Source organism: Capra hircus, chromosome 5, assembly GCF_001704415.2.
Source record: "Capra hircus breed San Clemente chromosome 5, ASM170441v1, whole genome shotgun sequence".
Taxonomy (NCBI): domain Eukaryota; kingdom Metazoa; phylum Chordata; class Mammalia; order Artiodactyla; family Bovidae; genus Capra; species Capra hircus.
Genome location: NC_030812.1, coordinates 17,649,996 through 17,663,455, shown reverse-complemented (window position 1 = coordinate 17,663,455; position 13,460 = coordinate 17,649,996). Strand labels below are relative to the sequence as shown.

At 34.3% G+C, this 13,460-nt stretch overlaps 1 protein-coding gene across 6 annotated transcripts in view; it reads left to right on the top strand.

The window, feature by feature from the left end:
• The window catches only part of CEP290 (centrosomal protein 290), a 94,111-nt gene that overhangs the window by 53,988 nt on the left and 26,663 nt on the right, over positions 1 to 13,460 (top strand). For all 6 annotated transcript variants that reach the window (XM_013963717.2, XM_013963718.2, XM_018047607.1 and 3 more), the window contains 7 exons: positions 4,446 to 4,712; positions 5,281 to 5,388; positions 6,034 to 6,233; positions 9,220 to 9,433; positions 10,723 to 10,860; positions 12,391 to 12,612; positions 12,954 to 13,076. In XM_013963717.2, coding sequence (XP_013819171.2) covers positions 4,446 to 4,712; positions 5,281 to 5,388; positions 6,034 to 6,233; positions 9,220 to 9,433; positions 10,723 to 10,860; positions 12,391 to 12,612; positions 12,954 to 13,076 — 1,272 coding nt within the window. The remainder of the gene's footprint in view (positions 1 to 4,445; positions 4,713 to 5,280; positions 5,389 to 6,033; positions 6,234 to 9,219; positions 9,434 to 10,722; positions 10,861 to 12,390; positions 12,613 to 12,953; positions 13,077 to 13,460) is intronic.

Here is a 13,460-nt window from a genome sequence, read left to right as displayed (position 1 = left end):
GCTCAAGTTCATGTCCATTTCATTGGTGATGTCATCCAACCATCTTATCCTCTGTTGCCCTCTTCTCCTTGCATTTTGTTAAGTGTATTATTGGGTATACTTCTGGAATTTTATAAGTAATATTTTTAAATGAGGATGAAGCATAAAATGATGAATCTGTTGCTTATTCTACTCTACTTTTCTTTAGTCTTTGTTTTGCCGATAAAGAACAGTAGGTATGGCTAATTTGAAATCACTCTTCTTTTAGTCATTACTTATCACTTTTGGGCACACTTATCAGATGCTACCATGAAAGGAAACCAAAAGAGCATTTGACTGTAGCTTTATGAGCAATGTGTTTCCCTCCCTTCAATGATCAAGAATTGTTTTCATCCTTGTTTATTTTTATGTTTTATTTTGAAGCATATGTTCTAAACTCTGGATCAATTTTTTTTTTAATGAGATTTATTTTCTGGTATTTTTAAAAATTCACAAGACACATTCACATTCCTTAGTGAACTATTTTTCCCATCTTCAAAGCACTCATCTTATTTTTGAAATTCTGGTTATGTCCAAGTTTATAACACGTGTCCCTTACTTTTATGAGCATCAATTTCAAGTATCATAGCTAAAAATCAAGCAAATATCTTTATAAAGAAAAGTAAAATCTGAAACATTTCAAAAGAAATACAAAATAGACTGTGACCTTATTAAGACTTATTGACTACCAACCACACAGAAGATCTTGTTAAACTTTAAGGTCCTTCTTATACCTTTAATAATAATCACAATAATTTTTTGAGTGTTAGGAGGTACACTGTGGCTCCACAGAAATGCTGTCGGCACCTGGAGAGGCCATTTATCTCCACTGTTACTACCATTCTTTCTTTCTGTGAAGCCTCTAATTTTACTTTATTTTAACATCTCTTCTGATTTTGACACTGACAGTTGGTTTACTGTCTGCTTCTCAACCTCTTTCTTTAGTTATGGAAGATCTGCTCTTCACAAGGTTTTTTGGCATTGCTTTTACATAGGTGCCTCTGGAAAGTTTTTTTTTTTTTACATCTCTTTAGCTTACTTTTATTTATTTATTTATTTTTATTTATTTTATTTTTTTTTTTATTTTTCTTTCTTTCTTTCTTTTTTTAGTTTTTTATTTTTTTAATTTTAAAATCTCTAATTCTTACATGCGTTCCCAAACATGAACCCCCCTCCCACCTCCCTCCCCATAACATCTCTGTGGTCATCCCCATGCACCAGCCCCAAGCATGCTATATCCTGCGTCAGACATAGACTGGCGATTCAATTCTTACATGATAGTATACATGTTAGAATGCCATTCTCCCAAATCATCCCACCCTCTCTCTCTCCCTCTGAGTCCAAAAGTCCGTTATACACATCTGTGTCTTTTTTGCTGTCTTGCATACAGGGTCGTCATTGCCATCTTTCTAAATTCCGTATATATGTGTTAGTATACTGTATTGGTGTTTTTCTTTCTGGCTTACTTCACTCTGTATAATCGGCTCCAGTTTCATCCATCTCATCAGAACTGATTCAAATGAATTCTTTTTAACGGCTGAGTAATACTCCATTGTGTATATGTACCACAGCTTTCTTATCCATTCATCTGCTGATGGACATCTAGGTTGTTTCCATGTCCTGGCTATTATAAACAGTGCTGCGATGAACATTGGGCTACATGTGTCTCTTTCAATTCTGGTTTCCTCAGTGTGTATGCCCAGCAGTGGGATTGCTGGGTCATAAGGTAGTTCTATTTGCAATTTTTTAAGGAATCTCCACACTGTTTTCCATAGTGGCTGTACTAGTTTGCATTGCCACCAACAGTGTAGGAGGGTTCCCTTTTCTCCACACCCTCTCCAGCATTTATTGCTTGCAGATATTTGGATCGCAGCCATTCTGACTGGTGTGAAGTGGTACCTCATTGTAGTTTTGATTTGCATTTCTCTAATAATGAGTGATGTTGAGCATCTTTTCATGTATTTGTTAGCCATCCATATGTCTTCTTTGGAGAAATGTCTATTTAGTTCTTTGGCCCATTTTTTGATTGGGTGGTTTATTTTTCTGGAATTGAGCTGCATAAGTTGCTTGTATATTTTTGAGATTAGTTGTTTGTCAGTTGCTTCATTTGCTATTATTTTCTCCCATTCAGAAGGCTGTCTTTTCACCTTGCTTATATTTTCCTTTGTTGTGCAGAAGCTTTTAATTTTAATTAGATCCCATTTGTTTATTTTTGCTTTTATTTCCAGAATTCTGGGAGGTGGATCATAGAGGATCCTGCTGTGATTTATGTCTGAGAGTGTTTTGCCTATGTTCTCCTCTAGGAGTTTTATAGTTTCTGGTCTTACATTTAGATCTTTAATCCATTTTGAGTTTATTTTTGTGTGGGGTGTTAGAAAGTGATCTAGTTTCATTCTTTTACAAGTGGTTGACCAGTTTTCCCAGCACCACTTGTTAAAGAGATTGTCTTTACTCCATTGTATATTCTTGCCTCCTTTGTCAAAGATAAGGTGTCCATATGTGTGTGTGGATTTATCTCTGGGCTTTCTATTTTGTTCCATTGATCTATATGTCTGTCTTTGTGCCAGTACCATACTGTTTTGATGACTGTGGCTTTGTAGTAGAGCCTGAAGTCAGGCAAGTTGATTCCTCCAGTTCCATTCTTCTTTCTCAAGATTGCTTTGGCAATTCGAGGTTTTTTGTATTTCCATACAAATCTTGAAATTATTTGTTCTAGTTCTGTGAAAAATATGGCTGGTAGCTTGATAGGGATTGCATTGAATTTGTAAATTGCTTTGGGTAGTATACTCATTTTCACTATATTGATTCTTCCGATCCATGAACATGGTATATTTCTCCATCTATTAGTGTCCTCTTTGATTTCTTCCATCAGTGTTTTATAGTTTTCTATATATAGGTCTTTAGTTTCTTTAGGTAGATATATTCCTAAGTATTTTATTCTTTTTGTTGCAATGGTGAATGGAATTGTTTCCTTAATTTCTTTTTCTACTTTCTCATTATTAGTGTATAAGAATGCAAGGGATTTCTGTGTGTTGATTTTATATCCTGCAACTTTACTATATTCATTGATGAGCTCTAGTAATTTTCTGGTGGAGTCTTTAGGGTTTTCGTGGATCAATTTTTAGTTTATTTCTTTTTGTGGGTGGTTAAAGGGCTTGAAGGTAAACTAGGAATTGTTTCTTAGTTTAATCTAGGTCTTAAATTTGGTTAATAGATGTTCAGATCTCTATTAAATTATACAGAAAATAGTATAAACTGAATATATTTAGATGTCAACTAAAATGAAAATCATATTACTATAAATACATTTGAAATAATTTTTTAAATTGTACATTTTTAAATCAACCAAAGAAACTTAAATTGTCTTCTATATTGTAAATTTGTCATTTATGTGAATTGCCACTGAGCTATTTGATTTTTGAGTATTTGCTTAATTCTATTGAGGAATATATACTATTTTCTGTTTTGTTTTGAGAAGCTGCACATTTTATAATGGAGATCCATTGACTCAGACCACTAAAATTCCAGCTTTTATACTTTGTTGACTTCTATGGGTTACTCTTCTGATGCTCTAATGAGTCAATGAATCAAAATAAAAGAAATGATTTATTACATTTTCTTTATAGATCTATCACCACCCCCATTTCTATTTCTAAAACTATAAGATCTAAATAAAGTATTGTAACTAAATTTCATTTTCATCATTAACAATGAAGTTTCTAGCATATATAATAATCTTATAAATAAAATATGCATATAGATAACTGCTGTCACATAGAAATACAGTTTAACCTTATTAAGACTCTTGAGAGTCCCTTGGACTGCAAGGAGTCCATCCAGTCCATCCTAAAGGAGATCAGTCCTGGTGTTCTTTGGAAGAACTGATGTTGAAGCTGAAACTCCAACACTTTGGCCACCTGATGCAAACAGCTGACTCATTTGATGCTGGGAAAGATTGAAGGCAGGAGAAGGGGATGACAGAGGATAAGATAGTTGGATGGCATCACCGACTCAATGGACATGAGTTTGAGTAAATTCTGAGAGTTGGACAGGGAGATCTGGTGTGCTGCAGTCCATTGGGTCGCAGAGTCGGACATGACTGAGTAACTGAACTGAACTGAAAGTAGCATTTGGCTATTAGTGCGCTTCCCTTGTAGCTCAGTTGGTAAAGAATCTACCTGCAGTGCAGGAGACCCCGGTTCGATTCCAGCATTGGGAAGGTCCCCTGGAGAAGGAGATGGCAACCCACTCCAGTATTCCTGCCTGGAGAATCTCATGGACAGAGGAGCCCGGCAGGCTATAGTCCATGGGGTAGCAAAAACTGGACACGAGTTAGTGACTAAACCACCACCACCAGTCTGACTAAAATTCAGGTGAAGCATTTAAAAGAAAAAAAAGTATCTTTTTTTAATGATTTATCATTACAGAAACTAAGAGAAAAAGAATCTGCTTTACGGTTAGCAGAGGAGAATATTCTGTCAAGAGACAAAGTGATAAATGAACTGAGGCTTCGATTGCCTGCCACTGCAGAACAAGAAAAGCTTATAGCTGAGTTCAGCAGAAAAGAGGTGGAACCAAAATCTCATCACACATTGAAACTTGCTCACCAGACCATTGCAAATATGCAAGCAAGGTTAAATCAAAAGGAAGAAGTGTTGAAGAAGTATCAACATCTGCTAGAAAAAGCCAGAGAGGTATTTGATTATGTTATGCTGTCTTATTTATTATGGTGTTTTTTAGACAAATGCCAAATACTATTCTGCCCTTAAGTGGTGTTTCATTTCTTGTTTTCAAATGATTCTATTCAGGTATTGTTACTTTCACGTGATTGGATTACAGATCTGTCAGTAAAACTGGCAGTTTGTGTTATTGACTGAGTAAACCAGTAATGGCGTTCATGGTGAAACTGATTTCAAGTTAATAAGTAAAGATTGAGGCAGTAAGTTAGAATGAAATCCATCACACTGCTATCAGTGAAAATCAAATTTGCCAGAACTTTAAGGGGTAAAAAAAATCTAAAATTTAAAAATTGCTAGAAACAAGTTAAAAGATAATGAATCATATTATTCTAATATTAAGAATAAGTTATACTCTAAGGCTAGGCTTGTCAGTTTGAACATGTGCTAGGGAAATGTATGCACATGTTGTTCCTTCCCTCTCATAAGGATTTTAGTATATTAAAGATAAAATATTTAAGACTTTTAGAATGTAAATTTATATGAGTCACAATGTAAGCTATAGTTTTCATTTGTTATAAAACAGGAACAAAGAGAAATTGTTAAGAAACATGAAGAAGAACTTCATATTCTTCATCGTAAATTAGAACTGCAGGCTGATAATTCACTCAGTAAATTCAAAGAAACAGCTTGGGTAAGATTACAGTTTGGGTAAGAGTCTAGGAACTTTGTTCTATTCTTTATTGATTTTTCAGACCATACAGTTGAAAATTTAGCTCTGTTTTTGGGGAGAGGGGATTGGAAGCCATCCTACTTTTTTTTTTTTTTTTGCCAGAATAATCTGAAAACACAGCTCTGATCATTTTTTTCCCTAGACCTAGATTTGTTATAGCTTACTGCTGCCTAGAAAATCATGTTTATATTTCTTCCTCTGACCTCTGTCTGTCTTTTCAAATCTGTACATTATTAATTTACTTGTATCTAACTGCTTTCTATGTTCTTATTTCAGTTTATTCTTGCCTCTTGGCCATTGTATTCTGTATGTGCAAAATGACCTGTCTTTCTTCTCCTAACATGCAAACCTTACCTTCCTCAAACTTTAACTCATTAATTCAATCAACATTTATTTATTCATCCTTCCCTACATGTAGGTACTTTGCCAGATGCTGGGAATACAAAGAATAAGATCTCTATTTCCTGTCTTCTCTAAGCCTTCATTGCCTTCATTACATTTTAGATTTGAAATTGTTTTGCTCATTTAAGGAACCAAGTTAAAATTATGAGATAAGTATGGCATTGCATTGTACCTGCTCATGGCTAATATAATGATATTTCATAGGATTTAATAAAACAGTCTCCCACTCCAGTTCCTACCAACAAGCATTTTATTCGTTTGGCTGAAATGGAACAGACAGTAGCAGAACAAGATGACTCTCTCTCCTCACTTGTGATCAAACTAAAACAAGTATCTCAAGAATTAGAGAGACAAAAAGAAATCACTGAATTAAAAATCAAAGAATTTGAAAATATGAAATTACGGTAAGTCTTAGAAATATATTGTAAATATAGGAAAATGGGAATAATGATATAATAAATATAAATGTAAGCATTTGTTATATCATGCACTGGTCTAAAAATATTGCCTATATTATCTCATTTTATCCTCAGTACTACTGATGATATGGGATAGTCACTCCATTTTGCAGATAGGAAGCTAAGCTATAGAATGCGTTAGTAACATGCCTAGGAGAAGATGAGAAAGCCATGATTTGAATCTAGTCAGTCTGACTCAAAAGATTCTTGTGTAGAATCTCATCTTTAACCTTTGAAATTTTCCTTTTTATTATCTGTAAAGGAAAATGACAGTACTTACTCTGGCTCTTTCAAGGTGGTTATATGAAGGCCAAATGATGCTATATATGGAAGTAGTTTGAAAATTGTAAAGTAACATAAATACAAAACTTTTATTTATATACCTGTAATAGTTTGTGGCCCCACTCCAGTATTCTTGCCTAGAGAATCCCGTGGACAGAGGAGCTTGGTGGGCTGCTCTCCATAGAGTCGGACAGAGTCGGACACAACTGAAGCGACTTAGCAGCAGCAGCAACAACAGTTTGTGGCATACATTTAAGGCTCAAATATTTGTTGAATGAAATATTAATCTTTTTTATTAACCACATCAACAGTGGAGGGCTCAAAGCATTCTCTATGTTAGAAATTCTAATATACATTGTTCAATCATTTATCAGAGTATAAATTTTGAAACTAAAATAGGTACAGGAGTTCCCTGGTGATCCAGTGGTAAAGAGTCCAGCTGCCAGGCAGGGGACCAGGATTCAGTTCCTGGTCTGGGAATACTGCCCATGCAGCAAGGCAGCAGCACCCATGCTCCCCACCTGCTGAGCCTGTGTGCTGGAGGCTGCAAGCCTCAACTGTTGAGCCCAAGTGCTGCAACTGCTGAACCTTGCGTGCTCTTGAGCCTATGTTCCACCATGAGAAAAACCACCTCAATGAGATGCCCACACACAGCAGCTAGCGAGTAGCCCCCGGCACTCACCGAAAGCCCGCATGCAGCAGCAAGGACCCAGAACAGCCATAAATCCATCATTAAATAAAATAGGCTTATATTTAGGTATTTTGTAATCACTGTAGAACTATCTCTGATGCTCAGTTTCTTATCTCAAAAAAAAAATGAGAAAGTAAACTACTTGACTTATAATTCTATTCCATCTCTGAGGTCCTTATTAGAACCTTTGATTCTTTATTCATTTATCCAAGATGCTTCTGACAAAGCTAACACTATTTTTGCTTTATTAAGAAGCTGCCACTTTAAATGAATTATTCTCTAAGAGAAAAGAGAATTAAAGTAGCATGTGGTACATTTTCAATCTGTATTTCCTCTTTCTGTTAAACTTTGTACATGAGATGCTATTTTTGATATATTAAGTTTCTGTCATATTTTAGAGCATAACATTTCTCTCATTTCTGAATCTGATTCTTGGATGTTGAAAATAATCAACGTTTGATATCTCCTTGTATATTTACTATTTCGCCACCTGAAACACTTGAAGTTGTTGTTTTGTACTTCTGTCATTTTAGCCTAAAGTTAATACTTTTATTCTCTATGTGCACAGTGGTATGCATATTTTAATGCGTCTTAGGAAATTATAGTTCTGTGTGATTTCTTTAGTGAAACCTTATATTTTTACAGTTTGATGATTATTTAAAGTGCCTAAGATTTGCTAGAAGAAACAAATCTCAGATTGTTTAATACTGTACCTGTTGATAGTTTAACATACCTTTCTCTCACTGAACAAAGTTTAATAATTTGAATCTCGATATTGATGGCCTTATTAATATAGTATCTATGTAAATACAGTGAACTGGATGTAATGATGTAATTCCATTTATAAGACTAATATTGAATAAGCAGTAGGATTAATTGAATTTACTAAGTCTTTGTGCATGCATGCATGCATTTAGTCACTTCAGTTGTAAAAAGTCTTCAGTTTCTACTATAATATCTATTTCCATATACAGCTACAGAGTTATAGACACAGTACTGGTGACTTTAAAACCATATACAAATTAAGAGTACACATGGATGGTTTCTGTGAAAGTTTATATTTTGTCTTTGTAAATGTCACTATAGGGCAGTGATCTTCAAGCAGGATTTTGCTCTCCTCTGCCCTCAGGGACATTTGATGTAGACATTTTTGATGAATGACTAGGAGGTACTACTGGCATCTTGTGGGTAGAAGCAAGGAATACTGCTAAATGTTTTAAAATGCATAGACAGTAACCCCCACCCCCAATGAAGAATTATCCAGCAAAAATGTCAATAGTGCCATGGTTGCTGCTGCTGCTGCTAAGTCACTTCAGTCATGGCCATGGTGGAGAAACCCTTATATAAAGGAAGCAGTTGCGTCTTGCAGGAACCATAATATTTAAAGTGTTATTTTGTTCATTCTCTATATTATTCCATCTAGAGCCATAAATTACTGATGCAGTTGTTGGAAAAACATAGTAGGCAGAAACTGGAAGAAAGTCTATTTTACGTTAAGTTAAATAGTAGTTAAGTAGAGTAAAGAATTGTTCCTCTTTCAGGATTTGGATCGAGACTTAGATTTTTAAGGATACTGAGGACCAAACATTTGTTCTTTGTAAAATTTGTATCAATCAAACTGTTAAGTGCAGCAACTGCTACTGCTACTGCTAAGTCACTTTAGTCGTGTCCAACTCTGTGCGACCCCATAGACGGCAGCCCACCTGGCTCCGCCGTCCCTGGGATTCTCCAGGCAAGAACACTGGAGTGGGTTGCCATTGCCTTCTCCAGTGCATGAAAGTGAAAAGTGAAAGTGAAGTCGCTCAGTTGTGTCCGACTCTTAGCGACCCCATGGACTGCAGCCCACCAGGCTCCTCCATCCATGGGATTTTCCAGGCAAGAGTACTGGAGTGGGGTGCCATTGCCTTCTCCGAATTGCTGCAACCACTCTACTAAATACATACGTTTCCTGTATATTAGGCTCCAAGAAAATCATGCAGATGAAGTGAAAAAAATTAAAGCAGAAGTAGAGAATTTGAGGTGTCTTCTGGTGCAATCACAAAAGGAGTCACAAAGTTTAAAGTCTGAACTTCAGACTCAAAAAGAAGCAAATTCAAGAGCTCCAACAACTACAATGAGAAATCTAGTAGAAAGGCTAAAGAGCCAATTATCCTTGAAAGAGAAACAACAAAAAGTAAGTAACAATAGAAAGTTAAAACATGTGGTAGAATGCTGTTAGTGAAGATTTGTAAAAGATGATAGCATGCATCTCTCTGTTGTAATAAAAAGTATAAGCATTATCTTAAGCTGTTAACAAGGTTGGGTCTTTCAAGATAACTCTTTTAGAAAGCCCTATAAATTGGTGGTGTTTTTAAGTTCAAATATAGTCCAACTTGGGCTTTCCTAGTGGCTTAGACAGTAAAGAATATGTCTCCAATGTGGGAGACCTGGGTTCGATCAATGGATTGGGATGATCCCTGAAGAAGGAAATGGCTACTCACTCCATGGAGAATACCATGGACAGAGGAGCCTGGTGGGCTGCAGTCCATAGGGTCATAAAGAGTCAGACACGACTGAGCGACTAACACATCTATGCATTGTCTAACTTATCTTTCTATGTTATCAGTCTGATTTGTGGGTTCAGTTCAGTTCAGTCGCTCAGTCGTGTCCGACTGTTTGCGACCCCATGAATTGCAGCACGCCAGGCCTCCCTGTCCATCACCAACTCCAGGAGTTCACTCAGATTCACGTCCATCGAGTCAGTGATGTCATCCAGCCATCTCAATAAAGAAAAATCTTCTTGAAAATATTTTCTCTCCTTTTCTGTTAAGATGCTCTGTTACTGAGGCCATTTTAAACAATTTAAATAATTGAAAAATTTTAAACAATTCTGGGGATTAAGAGGGAGATAGGATAAGAGGAGGAAAATTAAAGAAGGAGATCTCAGAGACAGTGCTGTGAAAAGGGGTTGGTCAGTGGATTAACAGGTTGATTAGTTTGTTTTCTACTTATCTCAGATTTTGTATATAATTAACTGTTTTAGAAGGTGCTACTGTTTTTCTGTGTTAGCTCATGAAATTTATTGGCAAATTTTAAGTCTTTTCTAATCTTGTAACTTTGTCTTCTTAAATTCAATTAATTTCACATGGAAGCATGTATTAAGTGAGTAATTTAAATAAATATTTCAGCTTAGAATTTTGAGAACAGAACATGCCTGGGTTGGGTAATGCAGATTGTTTGATTTAATGCTAGATTTTCACAATTATCATTATTAAGATTTTGGATTCTTACACTCAATTTGGGAAGAACTGAGTTCACTTACTAATGGAAATCAGTTTGAAACAGCTGGATTGTCTATGAACACTGATTAAACACATGGTATTAGAATAGTTTAAAGTAATGAATCTTATGTGTATTTTATATTACACGTTTCTCATATAAAGTGTCACTGTTTAAAAATTATGTATGTTTTGGAATTTTTAGGCACTTAGTCGGGCACTTTTGGAACTTCGGGCAGAAATGACAGCAGCAGCTGAAGAACGTATTATTTCCGTGACTTCTCAGAAAGAGGCAAATCTCAATGTTCAACAAATTGTGGATCGACATACTAAAGAGCTAAAGGTGAACATGAACGTGTGCATTCATATAACAGAATTCCCACTAATTCCTGTTGGAAGAAAATTCACTTAGATATATAATAATTTTGATAATGAATAAGAAATTTATTCTAATAAATAATTAGTGCATAGATGTACACATTTTGAACACTAAATATCTTTACCATATTCACTGAATATTGTCTTGAAGGTTAGTATAGAGTAGTCCATTATAAGACAGTCCTCAATAGAATTAAATTTAAGAAACATTTTTCTTAGGCTTTTTAAATTCTGTATTGATAAGTGAGATTAGTTTTTGCTAAGTTCATAATATGACTTAATTGACTTTCCTCTTTTAGCCCCTGAAATAGTTTATGGAAATTATGTGGTCCACATTTAATCTATAGGGCTGCCCAACATTAATGCCTTTTCTTTTTTAAATTATTTCTTAATTTTTGACAGTGTATTATTTTCTTACCCAGTTATTAGGTTTGTTACTGTATGAAAATTTTTTTTTCTAAAATGTGTACATTTAATTGTGATTTTTAAATTTCTTTACATAGAGTGTCATACAGTTTGAATAAAATGAAAAATTTTATGTTTTATTTTGTAAAACATATAAAATATATAGTTTTTTTAAAACATATAAAAACATATAATTTTTATTTACTTTTGGTTTTCATGTATACCCTTTATCACCATTAAACCATGTAAGGACTGGATTTTACTCAGATTTTTTAAATCTCCTATTGGACCTATTGAGATTATTAGCATATTTGGTAATAAAAATCCAGTAAGTCATAAATATGTAAATAGGTATAGCCCTGTGATGATCAGTCCCTTTCTCTTTGTCGAAATTTCTGCTCTGAATTCCTCAAAAACTTCCAGTCATTTTTCCTGAAACAATTTTTGACTTTTCCAAGGGAGTTTGTATTTTGTGTAACTGCTATACTACTGCTAATTTCCTATTAGGGCTATTGATAATCCCTTTGGGCCTGTAATAATTTATTCAACAAAACATATATTAAGGACAAATAATCCCATCTATGTTGCTATCTAGGACAGCTTGGAACTCCTTTCTAGTGGCTTATGTATACTGTCTAGTATTGTGAGCTGCCCTTTTATGTCTTGTCTTTACAAAATAGAATACAAACTACTAAAAGATTTTTGTTTTCTGCTGTTCTTAGGCTTCACAGGATTTTTTAAAAATGCTTTATACAGTGATATTTACTTGTTCTTCTAATAAATTAAATCAGCCAGAATGAAACATTTGCTTACTTGATGAAATTTTGGTTCTAGGTGTTTGCTGAAGATGAATTGCTTTAGACTGTTTTTTTATGTTTTGTTTTTTCCCTGAAGGTAGACTTAGTTCATTTGAAATGAGGATAGAAGAATTTATATAGTTTGTGGTGGGTTTTTTTGCATGTGTGTACTTAAGAATTTAGATTGAAACTTTCTTATTAGTAAGTATTAGTGGTGTACTTTATTATTATTGCTTTTATCATTGATATTTGCTGAAGATTCATAATTTACACCTTTCTTTGTCTTGTGTTAGTCACAAATTGAAGATTTAAGTGAAAATATTTTAAAACTTAAAGAAGCTCTTAAAACAAGTAAAAACAGAGAAAACTCACTAACTGATAATTTAAATGACTTAACCAGTGAACTTCAAAATAAACAAAAAGCCTATGGTAAAGTGCTTAGAGAGAAAGATGGAGTTGATCAAGAGAATAATGAACTGAAGAGGCAAATTAAAAGATTAACCAGTGGATTACAGGTAGTCTTATTTGTAATAATGTTTTGATTTATAATAGACAGGTAGTAGTTTATTTCCACTTTTTCATTTTTTCTATAATATTTGCTGAAACTAGCTTTCAAATCACTGTGATTAATGTAGCCGCTAATTCCTTCAGTGACCTCTATTGTATTAGTAGTTTTAAAGTAGCATATCTTATTAAAATATGGAAGTAGTTACCATGTTATGCTTAAATATCAACAGTGTCATTTAGAAAGTATGGTTAGCTGTAGTCTCAAAGTTTCTACAGTTGGAATATTTATTGTGTATTTTGTTTGATACTTTCATGCTTGTTTAATGTAAAACTACATCTTGGTTTTTAGGGCAAACCTTTGACAGATAACAAACAAAGTTTAATTGAAGAACTCCAAAAGAAAATTAAAAAGCTAGAAAGCCAACTGGAAAGAAAAGTGGATGAAGCAGAAATGAAACCTATGAAAGAAAAGGTATGTGAAGAGATGTACTGATATGTTTAAGGTAGTGATAGTTAAATGTGTAGTTGAAGACTAGGTAATTTGTTGATCTGTAGACCTGATACATATACCATAAGTGGTACTAGGTAACATAGAGGCATTCAAGGCAAGTGTCTGTCCTTTAGGAATTTACTAGTCTACTTGAAGAGACACCAGTACGTCTTCCTCAGAAATTACTCTTCTTTCTGACATTACAGTACACCCAAAATCCCTTTATACCATATATATTCAGTTGTATTTATCACTTTTCCCAGTGTAATTGTTTATATAGATTGGTTTGTACAGACCTTTGAGAAAGAAATCTGGGCGTTTTTATCCTTCATTCTTGACCCAGATGTGTCCTATTTAATCCTTCAG